General features: G+C 35.2%; 1 protein-coding gene across 1 annotated transcript in view; it reads left to right on the forward strand.

Annotated features, from left to right (window-relative positions):
• Positions 1 to 5,693: 5,693 nt before the first annotated feature.
• The window catches only part of ND-ASHI (NADH:ubiquinone oxidoreductase subunit ASHI), a 31,490-nt gene continuing 17,405 nt past the window's right edge, over positions 5,694 to 19,778 (forward strand). Inside the window, exon 1 of the mRNA XM_085819478.1 lies at positions 5,694 to 5,882. Coding sequence (XP_085675604.1) covers positions 5,780 to 5,882 — 103 coding nt within the window. The 5' untranslated portion in view covers positions 5,694 to 5,779. The remainder of the gene's footprint in view (positions 5,883 to 19,778) is intronic.

The raw sequence follows: 19,778 nt of genomic DNA on the forward strand, positions 1-19,778 counted from the left end.
CTGGGAAAGGTCACATTCGTATATATATTTGTTTTTTGAATAATATCGTGCGTATCTCAATACACATCCATCATCATAATAATAAAGGTCACCTTGGAAAGAAAAAGAAATAAAAACATGGAACTCGTGCTCGACTTTGAAGGTTTCTACGATTCTCAAGGAGCCTTTATTGTGAAAGAATTGGCTTACGTCACATTGGACGGTACTTCTCGAGGGGTATTTGTTTTTAAACCCCCGTTTCCATGGCAAATGCTCACCGAGAAAGAAAAACGAACCGCTGTGTGGGCAAGTGATTATTATCACGGCTTGTCGTGGTACGAAGGAGAAATTCCGTACAGTTGTTTTCCATGGGTGTTAACGATGTTGACGGAACCTTTTTCCATGATTTGGGTACGAGGAGAAATGAAACGGCGGTTTTTAGAGAAATGGTTGCAAAGATCCATTTATTGCATTTCGGGATCGACGCAAGAGATTCTCAAATACAACGGGATCGAACACATGAATTGTCCTAACCATACAAAAGGTTTTTTCCATTGCGCTCTACAAAAAGCAGTTCGGTATCATTATTATTTAAAGACACAGAGAAGAAATTCGCAAGGTCGATCCTGCACAATTCAATCTTGACAGAACTCACTAAAAAAAAATACATATATCACGTTACTTCTTCAACAGCATAGATGGTTCTGAAGCGAAACTTGGAAATTTGAAATAATAGATCAGGGAGAAATCATTCTTAAAAAAATGGTAAAGTCTCGAATCGGCTGGGAGGAAAAAAATTTCTCAGAGCTGAAAAAAAAAAAAAAAAAAACTTATGGTTAATTTTTATTATGTCTTTAGACATGATAAAAATTAATGACCCTCCCTTTTTGTCTGGGAAGTATGTCTCACCCTTTCTAAAAATGGATCATGACTCATCCTTTCTCTAATGGCAATCATTCCATGAATGAATCACGATTTGTTTTTCAAAAGAGTGAGACAACATTCCCAGACGAAAAGGGAAGAGGGTCGTTAATTTTTATCATGTCTAAGACATGATAAAAATTAACAAAAAGTTTTTTTTTTTTTTTTTTTTTTTTTTTTTTGAGTTGGAGAATTTTTCTCAGCTCTGAAAATTTTTTTCCAGCCGACAGCCATTTATATTTACGAATACTCTTTGGATTATTTATTTATTTTCTTTTAAAAAGAAAAATTCTGAGCTAGACCTATCTATTGGCTTAACATTCTGGTCATAGAAACAGTCTAGAATCTCATTTTATTTTTCGAGGCTAATGCACGGGTTCTCCAATCAAAAGGGTTACTATAAAGGGATTGGTTTGAATGCATTTATCTGCAAATGTTGTAGGATTCTGTTGTTGAGAAGGGGGTATATTATTATTATTATGATGATAATGATGATTGTGGCAGATTCGTTTTCTACACGGAAGTCTAATCTCCTCCGAAGACCTTTTCTGGGGATCGTCGATAGATGGTTTTTCAATAGGAATCGTTTCCCTCGGATCCTCAAGAGATAGAGGGGGGTCCTGTCTTGAGACATGGAGTGGTCTCTCCTCCTCCTCCTCCTCGAGAAGTCTTGAGAAAGGGAGAGGATTTTCGGTTCCCTTATTCTTGAGGGGTCTTGACAAATTGAGAGGTCCCTCCTCTTCGAAAGAGAGAGAAGTTTTGGTTCCCTTATCCTCGAGGGGTTTTGACAAATCGAGAGGTCCCTCATTTTCGAGGGGTCTTGATAAATGGAGAGGTTTTTCATCTTCGAGGGGGTTTGATAAAGGAAGAGGTCCCTCCTTCTCGAGGGGTTTTGACAAATGGAGAGGTTTTTCATCTTCGAGGAGGTTTGACAATGGGAGAGATTTCTCCTTCTCGAGGGGTCTCTCTTCCTCAAGGGGTTTTGAGGAAGGGAGAGGTTTTTCATCCTCGACGGGTTTTGACAAACGGAGAGGAATCTGAACAGGCTTCTCCTCATCCCCATCATTATCGAGGAGGATGAGGATAGGCTTTTGGAAAGGTTTTTTCTTTTTCTTCTGAACAGGCTCCTCTTGATGCTCGGGGAGAGGGATGGGGTAGTTGTTCCACCATTCTATTTTTTCTTGCTCGAGGATTTTTTCAAAAGTCGTGGCCTCTCTATGATGAGACGAAGGAGGAGAGTCCTCGAGAAGAATATAATAGGTATTCTTCCCAGTCTTCTCGATCGAGAGAGGTTCGTGCAAACATTTATGCAACCATTCACTAAAATGAACGAGAATCCCTTTTGTCTTCTCAAGACGATCCATAATCCTATTCATTTGCGAGACGGTTAGAAAGTGGGACGTGTAAAAATATTTGGCTCGTTTCATTAACAAAATTTGTGCATCCAAAGGTGGAATGTCACGAGCCATCAACACGTTTTCGTCGGACAAAAATTCGTCCCGCATCTTTTGATAACTCCCCACGGTATAATAACCCGCACATTTTGAAAAATCGGAGGCTTTCAGGTAAACGACTCCTTGGATGATATAAAAGGAAAGATCAACATATTTATATTTGAAAGGAATACACGTAGTGAGCTGGGGATGCCTCCTCATGATCCACTTGGACAAAAATAAGACTTTGGGGCTCTCCCCTTTTATTTATAGAGAGAAAGAGAGTGTGACCTTCCCTTCCCTCCTCCTCCTCTCTCCCTGCTTCCTCTATCTCTGGACGTCCTTGGATTGGAAAGGTTGACTTTGAAAAAAAAAGAAGGTCATGGTTGGATAATTTTTTTTTATTAAATTATTACTTTCACTTCCTCATTCCCACACACATTCATCTTTTTAAGAAAAGAAAAAGAGGTCATGGAGATAAGATTTCTTGGAAAGAAGAGAGAGAGAAACAAAAAAAACAAATAAAACGGACGTCATAGAGCCTCTATGTGTGTCTATATAGATATATAAAAAGACGAGAGTACTGGGCGAGATCATTTCTTTTCCATTGGGAGCCATGTCGCTATTAGACGTTTTTCCAACTCAACAGATTTCGAACGGGGAGGATTTGAAGACGCTAAAGCAAATCTCCAACTTGAAAATCTTTTTGGCGTGTCATTGTGCGACATTTATTCCGCATTTACCACCTCATCAAGCGATCGTTTCTTTCAACCAAGATGTCGAATCCTCCAACCTGCTTGTTCAGAATATATACAGAAATTTATTCGAATCGCAACAAACGAAAGAGGAATCTCCCTTCTCTTGGAATCGGATGGATCGAGCTTTAAGACGGCCCATTCAAACAGACCGGCGATATACAGATCCGCGCACGAGTTTTCGGTGGAAGAATATTTTTCTCACGAAACGATATTTTACGTTTGGAGTGAGAACGACGGCTGAGGACGAAGTTCATATTGTTCAAACCACAGCCGCTCCTCTCGCCTATTACGAATCATCGTCCCCCAATCTGAAGGAAAGAAGTTTTAAAGTCAGCGACAGGATGAAATATAAGAAATATATTCTAAGACCTTTTCAAAACTATGTCGTTCCCCAGAAAACGCAATATCTCATCGTCACAACCCAGAAGAGTCTCTTTCTCGTCGATCGGTGCTCGTACTCGCTTTGGAAACAATTGAAAGAGATTTCTTTCCAATCGCCGATGATGTTTCAAGAAAAAGAAGAAGAAAACCCTCCGCCACCTTTACCCATCCCTTCCTTAGATGATAAGAGGAGCTGGACCAAACCGTCGTCATGGCCCGAAACAAAATCGACCCGGCAACGGAATGAAATTGAAGTCATCACAATTGAAGATGAGGAGGAAGAAAAAAAAATTACCTCTTAAAAAACGGTTGACTTACCGGAACCTACCTGGCGTGCAAGATCCACTTCAGAATCCAGAAGCTTCTTCTTCTTCTTCTTCTTCCCCGACTTGTTCAAACAGGCAACCTCTTTTGGACTCCTCACAGACAAAACCTCTTCCAGTATCCTCTTCTTCTTCTTCTCCTCCAACCTGTCCCGGCATCGTAGAGGTAGAATGTCAGACGGGTCCACAAGCTTCAAAAAGTCCCGACATCGTAGAGGTAAAATGTCAGCCGGGTCCACAAGTTCCAACGGGTCCAGAAATCATGGAGGCAGAATCACAGCCGGGTTCACAAGTTCCAACGGGTCCAGAAATCGTAGAGGTAGAATTTCAGCCGGGTAAACAAGTTCCAACGGGTTCAGAAATCATGGAGGTAGAATCACAGCCGGGTCCAGACATCCTAGATCCCTCCACTCATCCCAAAGAGACTGCAAGTGTTTCAAGACAGCCTTGTGAGGATCCAGCCCTTCCCGTATGGAATGATTATATGGACTTACAAAATTTGGTGCAACAGGAAGGAGAAGAAAATAATTATACGGATGGGTGGGTCAAAGACTGTTTAGATCATTTAACCTCGAATGAAATTGAACTGTTATGGAATTGCATTTCTGAAATCACATCGGAAATGGGATAAGATAAAAACCAAAACAAAAAAAAAACAATTTTTTTAATAACAAATAGGAGGAGGGTCATGATGTCATTTTTAAAAAAAAAATATTATATAGAGTCCAATCTTGGTGGTTCACTTCAGTTTTCCAGCATGAGGTGATCCACGTTTCCCGAAATATGGATCCCATTCCAAGAGAGATTGTGTAGAGCCTTCACTTCAGTTCTTTTTTTTCTACCAAGAGGAGAGGGTCCCCAAAGGGCTACCCATGTCTAAAGAGAGAAAGTGTAGAGCATTCATTTCAGTTTTTTTTTCAAGTTTAGGGGAGGGAGGTCTCAAAATGACACCCCTCCATTTTTCAAAGAGAGATGGTGTAGAGCGTTCATTTCTGTTTTTTTCCAAAGTTAGGGAGTTTTCAAATGGCTACCCATTTCAGAGAAAGAGAGAGAGAGAGAGAAGGTGTAGAGCGTTCATTTCAGTTTTCCAACATTAGAAGGTCCCAAAATACCTTCTGAATTCAAAGAGAGATCGTGTAGAGCGTTCATTTCCAGTTCTCCAAGATCAGAAAAGAGGGTCCGCTTTTCCCAAAAGGGCTTTCCGCATTCAGAGACAGCGAAATGCAGACTTCAGTTTTCTCCCTCCCCAAGAATAGAGGGTCCCAAAATGGCTTCCCATTTCAAAGAGAGAGGGAGAGGCGTTCATTTCCATTCTCCAAGATAGGGTCGTCTGCTTTTTCCCAAAATGGCTTCCCAATTCAAAGAGAGAGAGAGAGTGAGTAAAAGGGTGTGTAGAGCGGTCATGTTCATTCTCCAAGATAGGGTCGTCAGCTTTTTCTCAAAATGGCATCTCCCCATTCAAAAAGAGATCGTAACCAATTTTTTCCAGTTTTTTCCAAGATGGGGGGAGAAGAAAACCTAGGATGGAATAACACGACACACAGAGAGAAAGAGAAAAAAAAAACGCCATCTTGTCATTTTCTGATAGGGTACCGGTGTTCGAATACTTTTGTGACCGACTGTACATAGATTGACCTCGTCTTTGTAACTGATAATTATTACTTGCAAATTATTCTCTTGCTGGTGAACTATTAACAACCCTTTGTATTGCTGAGTTAGGGTTTACAACCTTCGCTCTCACTACCGCCTGCCTTACGGAAATCGGCGTATAATGCTGGTACCTGGGCTGCTTTTGCGCATGCGCGAATGTAGGTGGTGTGAATAGCCTGTTAGCTATTCGCACCGTCGGTGCGATTAGCCACTGCGGGAGGTTAGCCTCCTTGCTCCATACTATATTTCTTTCTCTCTGGCAACGAAGCCATAAGGGCTCCTTGGAGCTTTAAAGCAAAGTCTGTTATTGATATTTTGGGCTAGTGAGAGAAAAATGTTACCTTTCAGAAAAGCATTGCTTGCTGCTTCTAGCATGCAATTAAAACGGAATGTTTTTCCTGCGTTTAAAGAAAGCACACGAAATTCAAGTATAACTAGTGAGTAAATTAATATCCATTCTACCACGGGTATATAAACAAATGACCACTTTAAATATTCAGATTGGTTAATTAATTTTGTTATTAAAGTATTGGAAATGTATTATTTAGGAAAAAGGTGAGAATTTTCACAATTGCCGCTATTAATAATTATTAAAAATCTGCATTGTTGTCTTACATGCATTTCATCTTTAACTCTTACATAAATTTTGCATAATTAAATGCAGTTAGTTGCTGATATGTTCAAGCTAGTACACAAATCATATTGAATAGAAAAGCATCTCTGCTTGGATAGATAACCTCCCTTGTTTTGTCAAAGTGAGTCTATAAATAATCAGACTTTTTTGTTGTCTGGTATGTTTATAAAAGTATCTAAGTTTTATTTGGTTTGAGAAGTTTTGTGTAATTTTTTTTTTTTTTTTTTTCTTCTTCGGTTTCAGTTTATGAAAGTTATATTTTATTTTAATACTGGGTTATTTCTGAACAAATATTGTAACAATTTAAAGTTTTTTTTTTTTTTTTTTTTTTTTTTTTTTTTTTTCTTAAGAAATTTTTTACATTAATCCCTGATTCATGGTGCAGAAAACGGCATTTAAAAACATCTGCATTGAAATGTTTAAAATTTTTCATTTTGGGGAGGGGGCAGGGGCGGCCTTTTACTCTAACATGTTATTTTGGTAAATGTATTGCCAACTGTAAAGGTTTGACTAACTAAGCAAGTGTTATGCGTGAATAAATGTATTTGCATATAGCGTATAAATATAAGTAAAACTGAATTCTATTGTCTCACTTTATCCACACATTCCCGCGAAAGCTTACTCCTAGTAAAGACGTATGTTATATTATTAAATATAATTTATGAAAGTTTCTACATTTATTTAAGTTTAAACTGATTTCAGCATGTCAACTTGGAGCATTTTATCTTTTTAATTTTCAAATTTGATTATTTTTTGATAAGGTCATCTTGAAATTGACAATTGCAAATTACTAATGTGTTTTTATAGAAAATTGTTACAGGTTAATTTATTTTTTATGTATATACTATACGGGTCCACAGATATACATATCATAATATAAAATAATGTTATTAAAAGTATCTTTGAGAATGTATCTTTGTTACCAACTGCTGTATAAAATGTTCAGCTTTCATAAATTACTATTTTGTGTATAAGTAATAAATTATTTTGCTGTAATATGAACTGAATTATTATTTTATGAATTATTTCATAAAATGAATGAAGTATAATGGCTTCTGCTCAGTTATTTCGTGTTGTTACTTTATCATTTTTATATACCAGTGTGTTTATTATTTTAATTATATGTACCCAAAAAGGAAAAAATTGGCGTTATCAGTATATTCTTTTCATACATTCATTAATGAATATGGGTATTTGTTGTTATTAATGCTTTCTCAAATCTGCTTACCTAGAAGTGGATTATATTCCTTCTGAGATGTTTAAAATATTCGATTAGATACTTAAGCAACATCTTTTAAATAAGCATTATTCCTTAATTAAATATAATTTATATTTTTAAGAAAGAAAGTATTAAAATTTTTTTAACTGGTGTATGGAAATATTTTTTAAAAAGTATATTTGATTAATTCTTCAAGCTTTTTAAATTTAAAACACACATATTAACCTAGCAGAATAGTATATATTGATATGTGCATCTGTGTAAGGCAGAGCCTAAACTCTGCTGGAACCCAGCTTTAGTACTTTAGTTTTTAGATAAATCATAATTCTTGCTAAAGTCCTAAATAAGAGGACTGCAGCACTTCTTTTGTGTAGCTGAACACGGTTTCAGCAGACAGCCTTTTTGATTTCAAAAACTGTATTGTAATAATAAAAGGAAGTTAAAAATTGATTCTGACTTCTGAATGCATGCCTATCCTTCCCTGGGAAGCAAATCCTTGGACAGAAGTTGAGACTTTTAACCTTTTAACTGTCAAGTTATTTTGATGATTTGGGTACATAAAGTGTCAATTTTTTTTATTGCAAAAATCAAATGTTTAGTACAAAATAGAATATACTTAGTGCAGTACAAAGTTCATAATCTGGACTCGTCAGGACTTCGGCAATTCCAGATTAAGGGGTTTTCCGGATTATAGATCATGAATTTAAATCTGATAAGTTGGCATGTAGAAATTATGCAATTAAAAATATGAAACCGTAATTTATGAAATAAAGAGCAATTATTATCTAAAGGGTATTGAAATTTACAAAAAAAAAAAAAAAAAAAAAAAAAAGCTTAATATTTATTTGCTTACTTTATTAAACATTTTCAATGTAAGTTGTTTAAGTTGCCTCATTTTTTTGTGCTAATATTTTCTCTTTAATTTTATAAACAGACATAATTTCTTGTTCAGTTACAAAGTTCCACTGTTCAAGTCCTGCAATTGTTGTGTCGAGAATACCGACTAATTTGTCAATCGAAATTTTTTCATTTTCACTAACCTCTGTCACTATCAATTTTTTGCAGCAATTCTACTTTTTGTTTGATGGACATCGAAACATGCTTTCCCTTTGTAGATCCTTTGGCAGCTCCAGAATCGGAAACTCTTTTTGACATAATCGGACGTTCAAGCTTATTTTTTATAAAATTGCTCTAACAGTCTGCAAAAAATAACAAGTTGGATCCAATTAGAAGATTAAGGAACAACACAATCTGCAACATGAACTGAAATGCCTTAGAATCAGTAAAGGTAATTTTAGCCTAACTTATACCGTCTGTTATACATTAAATGCGGAGTGTAAAAAAAAAAAAAAAAAAAATTGTGGCTTTGAGGTCTGGATTATAGATTATTCCGGATAATGGACTCTGTATTACAGACTTTGTACTGTAGTTAAAAATTGATATTTTGATTTATATGCATAAAAATTTTAAGTTTTTGTAACCAGTGCATATTCGCTTGAGGTGGCTAAGTTCGCTAAGTGATAAAGTTGTTTTCTAGTGGAGCATTATTTTCTAAAAATTAAAAGAAATTAATTTAATTATTTTCTAAAAATTAAAAGAAATTAATTTAATTATTTTCTAAAAAAATAAATAAATAAAAATAAATACCTATTAGTAGTTCAATATTTAAGTTTTGTGTGGTATAACTGGAAACACTTTTCCAAGTAATAAACTAACCTCCACAATCAGTACCATGTTTCCGTCTTTATCTTTTTCCCATTTTCATCTTTTTTTGAACAACAAACTTTGCATTGTCTTGTAGACTTACATTTTGCAGGAGTAGGAGGAATATAGGATATAAAGTGCCGTTCAGTAAGACGGGCAGGATTATCTATTGTAGGTGGTCTGCCAAGATTCTTTTGTCCAGAAGCTGCATGATCATATTTATGTAAAAGCTCTTCTACAAAAACTTGGATTTGAAATTCTAAAAATGTAATATGTTTCGCAACTACATTTTTATGGAGCAAAAATGAGTTCCAGAGTACCTTGTCTAATAAATGTAGAAATATCTTTTTATAATATTTTTTCTGACGTTTTCAGATTGTCGTATGAAAGGATAGTTCTTAATCACAGCGATCTATACTATACTTGAGTATATCTTCATTTTTTTATTTTTGGGGCTGATCATGGGAGTATCATGAATACTGCTCATCAAATACACAGCCTTCTTATCTTTCCACTTTATAGCCAAAATCTTACCTCTTTGAAAAGCTATGATTTGGCCTTTTTGCAACTTTCTTTTAGCGAATTCTGTAGATAAATCTCATCTGTTTATCCTTACTGTGCCATGAACATCTGTTTTGGAGGCTATAAGTAAATCAGCAAGTTCGGGTGACATGTAATAGTTATCTACAGTCACACAGTAACCATTTCAAGAAAGCGATTCAATAGGTGCATGATGGCTTTTGTGGAAAGGCCATAATTTATAAACAATTCATTGAAGACAGTTCTATTTCCTGTATTGATAATGAAGTCACAAATATACCCTGTTTTAGCCTCACAAAGCATAAAAAATTTGATTTCAAATCATGCATGTATGATTGGAATATATTGTTTCCAAGATAATCTTCCTTTATAAGGCATCAAGCTTTCATCTACAGATGCAGCTCTTTCCGTTATGTAAAAGTTACAAAACTTTTGCCATAAATTTTGTATCACATTATGCAGCTTCCAAAGTTTTTAATTTGGTAAATATTCTTTTTCTTCAGCTTCATTATCCCAGAAATGTAAATATCGAAAAATCAAAATAAAATGATTTACAGGCATTACTTTTGAGTAAACTGGAGTGTGCAAAACTTTTCGTTGAGACCAGTACATAGCCTTATTTGGTTTCCGGGCAATACCTTGAAGAATTATTAGCCCAAAGAATAGCTTCCTTTCTCTGTCATTTGTAGGGATCAATTTTTTATTGCGGGAGCACCTTGATATTTTTGCTCTATTTGCTCTTCTTTCTTGTTCTGCATAGTTATTCGTTTCTTTGACATTTATATCCATTAGATTTGAATCCAGAAACATTTATAATTTTTCTAAAGGAGTGTAGTTTATGTTTATGGAAAAAGTTACACCTGGAAAACCTGTAAAATGGAACCATGGAGGCCCTGATAGGCTAGAAGCAGTTATTTCACATCAGTCTCTCGCATTTCCTATATCATCATCACCGCTATCGGCTGATTTACTGCTACATTCAATGTCACTCTCATCAGTTTCACTTGCATCACTAGTATCGATGTCTTCAAAATCTTCATCATTGATTGAAGAATCTAAATCATCTATACAGTATGAAGTCCGAAATCCGGTTGTCCATTATCCGGAATGATGTAAATCCAGACCTCAAAACCAACAACAACGTTGCTTTGCGCATGTGCATTTGATTTCCTCCTCAACACATAATAAAACATCTGGAGAGTCCCGATTCATAATTTCACTTCGACACTAAATAAAATACCTTGTTATTGAAGAAACAATCGTTTTAGTATAAATTTATATGATCAGTAAATTGGTTGCATTGCTGCGTATCTGCTTTGGCACACATCTCAAACCGAAACATTCCACATAGGTACATTATTGATCTGATGCCAACCTGGCGAATCATTATTTATCATATTTTTCTTTCATCACCGCATGTTTATCAAAATATGACAACTTGAGTAATGACTCACGTAGTAGCCTAAACTTTTTTTTTAATGTTAGTAATTGAATAATAAAGTAGTATAGTAACCTTTTATGTTGACGTTATGCTTGGCGATGATTACAGATTTAAGTTAAATGCGTTAAAAAATGTTGGCAAGGAAAAATTTACCAAAAATTTCTTTCCATATGCTAAAAATACATTTTGTTGATGATACTCATAGACCCAAAGATTACATTTCTGGCTATTTGAATTAAGAATAACTGATTTGTTATTCACATAAACCCAGAACCAGCGCCAGGGCTCATATTGCCGCACCAAATCGCAGAATTTGGGACTCACAGAGACTGCATCACATGGTAAGATATCTAGTGCCGGCCCTCAAAGAATGAAGATGATAAAAAAGAGGTTTTTCATTGTGATGACAATTCTTCTCAATCATCAATCAGTTAATGAATAGCAAAATCTGTATTATGGTTCTAGACCTGAAAACAGAGAAGTTACTGAAAACGAGAAAATTTTGATTGACAACTTAATTGGAATTCTCGAAACAGCAGTTACAGGACTTCAACAATGTAACTCAACAAGAGATTATGTCTGTCTACAGAATTAAAGAGAAAGTACTAGCACAAATACGAAGCACCTTAAACAACTTAACTTGAAAGAAATGTTTAATAAGCTAAATAAATAAATATTAAGCTTTTTTTTTTTTTTTTTTAATTTTGTTACCCTTTAGATCATAAATACTTCATTATTTCATAAATCATGATTACATATTTTTAAATTTATAATTCCTATGTACCATCTTACTAGATTTAAAATGTTGATCTAATATCCAGAAAAATCCCAAATCTGGAATCGCCGAAGTCCTGACGAGTCTGGATTTCGGACTTTGTACTGTATAACATTTCAAAGAACTGGACGCCATTTTGCAACAAAAAATGCCACAAAACTTTGAACATAAACCTCTATCCTTTGAAACCTTCAGTAAAGTTCTGCCATCTATTGAACTGAAGCTGAAATAAACTTCTCACAATGTATATTCAGGCATAGCAATATGATCCACTCAAAGAACAAAAAAATTACCCTGAGAAATACTCGGCCGTGACATTTTGGAACACCAGTACCGTGCCCGAGATTATTTCGGGCATGAGAGTTAAAAGGTTAACCCTCTCGCTGCGTAATTTTTTTTGTCAAAATAGGTTCAAAAATTGCATATTTTTTATTACATATACAGTCAAAAGTCGTTAATCCGGACTCGTCGGGACTTCAGCGATTCCGGATTATATATCATCAGTTTAAATCTCGTAAGATGGCATGCAGAAATTCTAAAATTAAAAAAAATATGAAACCGTAATTTATGAAATAAAGAACAATTATGATCTAAAGGGTATCAAAATTTACAAAAAAAAAAAAAAAAAAAAAAAAAAGCTTAATATTTATTTGTTTACTTTATTAAAAATTTCTCTCAATGTAAGTTGTTTAAGTTGCTTCGTTTTATGTGATAACACTTTCTCTTTAATTCTATAAAAAGACATAATTTCTTGTTCAGTTACAAAATTCCGCTGTTCAAGTCCCGTTAATTGCTGTGCCGAGAATACCGACTAACTTGTCAATCGAAATTTTTTCGTTTCCACTAACTTCTCTGTCACATTCTTCATGTCTTTATCCATTTTTTGCAGCAATTCCACTTTTTGTTTGTTGGACATCGAAACATACTTTCGTTTTGTAGATCCTTTGGAAGTTCCAGCATCGGAAATTCTATTTGACATAATCGAAAGTTCAAGTTTACTTTTATAAAATAGCTCTTACAGTCTGCAAAAAATAATAAGCGGGATCCAGTTCGAAGATTAAGGAACAATGCAATCATTAACATTAACTGAAATAGATTATTAGATAATTTTAGCTTACACTGTCCGTTATACATTAAACGCGCAGGCGAAAACGTATTCTGCAGTTGTGCACACGCATATGCGCAGTAGTCAAGGTCTTACGCGCACGCGTAAAACGCCTGTGCGCATGTGCCAACACGGCGCATGCGCAGAAAGTTTTTAGTTTTGAGGTCCGGATTATAGATCATTCCGGATTATGGGTGTCCGAATTAACGACTTTTGACTGTATCAGATCTACACATATTTTTAAATTAAAACATAAAAAAAATTGTAAGAGTTTTTTTTTTCAATATAGAATTAGATCATAAAAAAGTTTGTCAGAAAATTGAAATTGAAGAATAATCATATAAAAGCAAAATTTTGAAAAATAAATCTTGATTAAATTATGATTTATTTAATGGAATACAAAGATAAAATGTGTATACTAATGAAAATATACAAAATATGTACAAAACATTTATTAGAAATGAAGTTTAGTATGATAAACTTCAAAACAAGGCTCGAGGCAAAGTCCTATCTCGCAATCTTTGCACCAAATTCGCATTTATTTGCGAATTTTGTTGCCAGTTTCATTTTTCTTAACACACAGCACACTGTCTGTATGGCTCTTTCTTGATGGCATTTGGGGGTATATGGCTAGAAAAACGTCGATCAGTTAGTCTCATGGTATTGAGAGTTGAACTACATCTGAAATTTCCATCTGAATACTTAGTTCAATAATTTGCAAATAGAACTCTAGAAGCCTTATATTTTGTAATGGGTTATCTTTTTTATAAAGGATATTAGCATTCTATAGTGATTGCCAAGAAAAGGATGATGAAAGGAGATGCGATTGCCAAGAAAAGGAGATTCTACAGCGATTGCCGAGAAAAGGAGATCTGGTGGAATATTTTGCATATCAGTTTTGCACCTCTGACGAACATTTTGAATAGAAAATCAGTCTTCAGATTTATCAATCCACAGAGGAATCCAAGAAATTCTTATAAGTTTGCTATAAGTATCATCAACATAGATTATGTTACTCATAAAACACTTCCTACCAGGCATCTTTGAGCTTTGAAAACAGTATGCGAAGTAGTGCAAAACATGTTAGCATGTTTCGCAAAAATATGGACAACTAATGCCATATGTTAACCCAGATCTGAATAAACAATTAAACATCACAGAAAACCCAAACTGAAACTGTGAATGCGAAAAGAGTGGGCTGCACAGTTAAATAGATGGGGAAAATGTAAATCGTGGGTTGCACAGATTTTGCTACTTCTACATTGCCCATGGAAATTGTAGGATATGCAGCAAGAGGATTAGAAAAAAGAGATCACACTCGCATATCAAAGGTTTACCCTGCAGGAAGTTGCAAGCAGTTTATGCCAATGGGTAAATTTTTCGTTCCAATGTGATTCTCTTCGCTTAGGAAACAGCACATTCTGATTTTTGGAATAACGCGACCAAATACAGTCAAAAGTCGTTAATTCGGACTGATGCTAAAGCAAAGTTTAAAGTTTAAAGAAATTAAACATTTAGCAGTGGTAGCAATGAAAGCTCCCTGAGTTATGTTGTGCAGACATTGAAGACAATAAAAGATTTTGAACTTAACCAATTTATTAACAATATAATAAAGAATAAAAACACAAAAATAAATGTCAACAATATTAGAGTATTAGGAAAAATATAATCTAATCATCATTCATCAAATATTTTTACCTGTACTCCAAAACACTGGCATTCTATACAAACAAAAGATGTCCTAAACAGTGACTATGCGGCCTAAAAATAAAGCTGGCTACCCATTAAATAAGTCCATAATCAATGGTCGAGAAAAACACCTGAAAATTTAAATGTGAAAACACTTAAAACCGGCCTAACTCCGTTTACACAAGGAGTCGTCGCCGTTCACGTATTTTTAATTCCGCCTTCGTTGAAGAAACATGGATGCCACCCACGGCAGTCACTCACAGGATAGCCTCTGGTACCGAAGAACTTTAATCTGGAACCATCATCTCACAAACTGGAATCAAGGCATCCTTTCACCGGACTGCATGCATCCTTTTGAAGGGGCTGGAAACCGCTCACACACCAGCCGGGAAGCGTAATGGCAGACCACACATTGAGTTGAACAGTGTTAAACGAATGTCGCATACTGCGCATACCCAGAAAACAATTTGGCGTAATTACTATGTTGGCGCGATTTGAAAAGAAGATAAATACAGTATATGGTAGATGTACCGCCATCTGATTGTAAACAAATCTGGCGTTTAAATCTTCGTAGAGTATAATGTAAATGTAAATTAATTACTGTGTTAAAATATTATTTTTTGCTGTACTGCTCAAACAACTAGAAAGCTGAAATTATTGCGAAGTATTGTGAAGCAGTGTTTGCATTCAAAATGTAAAATATAATACCTATGAAATTCTGCACATTCCTTTGGAACTGTACAAATTTTCGTTCAGAAAAAGACTGAAATTTAGGATATATTAGTTGAAAATTTATTCATTATACTTTTAAGCAATAAAAACAATTCAGGATTTACCATACGTTCCATTCGTACATACATAAAGAAACACTGAGGAATATAACAAGTGCTTGCAAATAACACTGAAGAAATTTTACAATTCCTTAATGCTAGTTATTAAATTCTTTGAAATGAGAAAATAAAAGCGCGAATATACGCTAACAAACTAAGCGACATACTCCAGTTTACAATTACTAAATTATAACATGTAAACAAATTACATTTAAATAACAAATTATTACGAGCATATGTTAACAAATATTAAATGCACTGTTATTGACAAATTACAATGAAATATATATTAGAAAAATAAGCAAGTGCAATCGGTATGGACGTTAAAATAACTAATACGCAAAGTTCCACAACATTACAGTTGTAAACATCATTCGAACACACTCGACAGCTATGGTGATCACGAATAAGCTAGCGTAGGGTTGCTTAGTCGCCAGTATTTCTCCCCGCGCCAAAGGTACACCATCAAGCATGCGCAGTAAGCGAAATTTGCTTAACATTGTTCAACTCAATGTGCGGTCTGCCATTACGCAGCCGGAAAACCAGGAACTAGAAGGGCTGAGCCAGAGCAACGCGAGATACTTATAGCAGAAGTAGGAATGACGTCATCTCATGGCAGCCAATCAGCTATCGGCACGAATCGGCTTTTCAGATGACGTAAATCATGTTTCGTTTTTGCATCTCAATTAGGTTGAAACAGTCCGTTTTCAATGCAAACAGTGGCAGCAACAAAAGAAGTAGAAGTAACTACTATATTATATTAAAATAAGGACTAAACTAAATAAACATTTCAAAGAGGAGAGATAATGCAGTAAAAGGTTTAAAAATAAGCTATATTTTCCAACAAATGCCCCCCGCATCATCATCTCCGACCTGAAATAAAAACCGAATGCCAGTATCTTTACAAAATTCAAAACAAGAATAAATAAATATCACAATTTCATTCAGAAATTTTTAAGAAAATTTTTCTTTGGGAAAATCTTATCCCATTATTCAAAAATTTTTACCGTAGCAAGAAAGTCCAACATGTTACAAAACAATACAAAGTCATATATATGATCATACGCTCAATACATTTACCCAGGGCCCTGGTCACTCATACAACATTCTACACTATACATTTTTACATTTACCTAATATCCATCACAATATGACTTATAACATATTTTTCAAATTAACAAAACTCTTAATTTAAATACACACAAAAACAAATTTCATTAGAAAATTGTTCCACAAAATCTTACCAGGTTATGCTTAGTCAGCGGTTTTGTCATGGGATCAGCCAGATTATCTTTACTTGGGACATATTTTAAATCAAAAATTTCCCTGTTCAATAGATCACGAATGAAAAATAGTTTCACATCTATATGTTTTGTCCTTGAGTTTTCAATGGGTGATTTTGTAAAACATATAGCAGCCATGTTATCAGCAAACAATATTGGCCTCGAAACATAGTTACTTGCAATTTTAAACTGAATGCATTCATCCAAAATGTTTTTAAACCAAACTAATTCTTTTGCTGATTCAGTCATGGAGATAAATTCAGCCTCCATAGTAGATAAACTCACTCCCCTTTCTTTAAATGTACGCCAAAATACAGGTGATTCTCCCAACAAAGCTATTTGTCCACCAATAGACACCATATCATCCCTGCTTGAAGCAAAATCCGAATCAGAATATATATTAAGCTTCAGTTCCTTGCATACCAGCTTGAGTTTGTGCTGTCTGGTATTGGAAACGTACCCTAAAAGTTTAAGTAATCCTTCCCAGTGAAACTTACCAGGATTGCTTTGGAACTGAGAAAATATATTAACAGCATAAGCTATATCCGGACGAGTACGATTGCAAAGAAACGAGAGACATCCCAAAACATTTCTATAAGGATAATTCATCATTTCAGTCGTTTCTTCTTGTGTACTGGGACTTTGAGACTTTGAGTATGTCACACCTTTAACTATTGGAAGGGAAGTAATTTGTATTTTAAAAGACTTAAATCGATCAACTATGTCTTCTATATATAATTGCTGATGAATTAAAACACTATTTTTCTCATATTCAAATTCCACACCCAGAAGCTTTCTTGTTTTACCTAAAATTTTCAAATCAAAATGTGAACTCAGGACTTTTAATATCCTTTTGGCCTGAACTTCACTTTTCCCAAACAGAACTATATCATCAACATAAACCAACAGAATGACAAAATCTTTAAAATGATAGACACAATTACACCACTCAAACTTGATGAACCCTAGGTTACATAGTGTTCTATCCAACTCGTAGTACCATAATCGGCCACTCTGATGCAAATCGTACAAGGCTCTATCTAAATGACATACAAAAGTTTCTTTATCTCGCTCTACAAAACCCTGTGGTTGGGACATGTAAATTTCCTCTGATAAAGGAGCATAGAGATAGGCACTTTTCACGTCACATTGTATATTTGCCCATCCAAGGTGTGCAACTAAAAGAGAGAAAAAAAGCCTTATTACTGAAAAGTTGACTACATGAGAGTAGGTTTCATCATAGGTATAGTATTTAATTTGCCGATAACCCTGAGCCACTAAACGAGCTTTAAAACGAACAATGTTTCCAAATTCATCACGTTTAATGTTGAAAATCCACCTGCAACCTAGTGGAGTCTTGTCTTTAGGAAGTGGAACAAGATGCCATACCTTATGCTTTCGCATGTTGGCCATTTCCTCTTCCATTGCCTCTATCCATTTAAGCTTTTCTGCAGATTTCATTGCCTGGTTATAAGTGTTTGGAATTGAAACATCTAGTCAGCTATCTCGGGTATACGATGTTGAAGAAGTACCAGCTGGGTCGATTTCACCACTATAAGTATTGCTTCCCTTGAAATAAAACAAGGTAGGATCATACTGAATATTATGTTCAGTGCAATACCTTTCTACATCATTTGGTGATCGTAGTCTTTGATTACACCCCCTCTCAAAATAATACACATCCGTACGAGTGCCGTCTGGCCTTGGAACAGGTTTACGAAGCCAAGTTACTTGTCTCAATGTAGATTGAGTGTCAGTGCCAATTGTAGAAGAAGGTACATTGGTATCGGTTCTTTACTCTATTTCAGGAAAATAGCCAACTGGAGTGTCAGTAGATTGGAACTCTACCCTTTCTTCAGATTCCAAATCAGGTAGGGTGCCCAGTGCAGCTCCACTGCCACTTTTCTGCATTCCAATCGACTCTTTAAAAGTAGCATTTAGGGTTTCTACTACCTTTTGCTCATTTTCCAACCAAATTTTGTACCCTTTTGTTCGTACACTGTACCCAACTAATCGGCCCTTTGTTGCCTTTGGATCAAGTTTAGAATTTCTTTTAGCCTTTGGAATTCCCGCATAGGCAATCGTTCCGAATGCCTTAAGATGACGTACTGATGGTTTCCGCTTAGTGTATAATTCGAATGGGGTTCTATCTTGGCCCTTATGACAAATTCTATTAAATGAATATGCAAAATACATTACTGCATCTGACCAAAATTCGGAACTCATTCCACTATCGTGTAAGATTGCACGCACATTATTGAGAGCTGTCTGATTAAATCTCTCACAAACTCCATTCTGTTCTGGAGTGTAGACATCTGTAAATTTGTGCTGTACACCATTTTTATTACAATATGACCTGAATTGATCATTATCATATTCTCGCCCATTGTCAGTCCTAAAGTATTTCAACTTAAGGTTTAAAGATCTTTCCGCACGTGCTATATGCCTTTCAAATACTTCAAACACCTGACTTTTCTCCACAATGGGGTATACTACCACATAACGAGAATATTCGTCAATAAAGGAAACGAAATAACGTTCACCATTCCTACCTGGAATGTTAATAGTTACCCATACATCAGAGAAAACCCTTTCAAGCGGTCTCTTTACTTGAATACCTTCTAAAGGTGCATAGGAGATTCGTCTTTGCTTATTGATTTGGCAATGTTCACAAAACAAATTAGGTAAGTGCTTTAACACGGGAAGACCTCGAACTGAATGTCTCTTACTAGTCCTGACAATAGTATCATAATTTATATGACCAAACCGACCATGCCATAATTCACTATTATTATGCTGAACTGTGGATGCCTCAAATTTTACAGATTTGCCCCCCTTTTTGATTATTTATGGGAACACATGATAGTTACTTCCTATCAACTTAGCCTTGTACAAAGTTGAATTCTCATCATCAGTAACTTTAATTTGCCCATTTTTACCATAAAATCTCGCTCCATTGATATCCACCCTAGGTCCAGATATTAAATTTCGTCTCAGTTCAGGTGAATATAACACATCTTTAAGCAAAATAACCGTATCCCCAAATTTCATTTTAACAGTACCCTTCCCATGAATTGGAAAAGTTACCCCATCAATAGCTACTAGCATATTCT

Source organism: Stegodyphus dumicola, chromosome 6 (assembly GCF_044657685.1).
Source record: "Stegodyphus dumicola isolate Sdum_Otavi_A_Nest chromosome 6, ASM4465768v1".
Lineage (NCBI taxonomy): Eukaryota > Metazoa > Arthropoda > Arachnida > Araneae > Eresidae > Stegodyphus > Stegodyphus dumicola.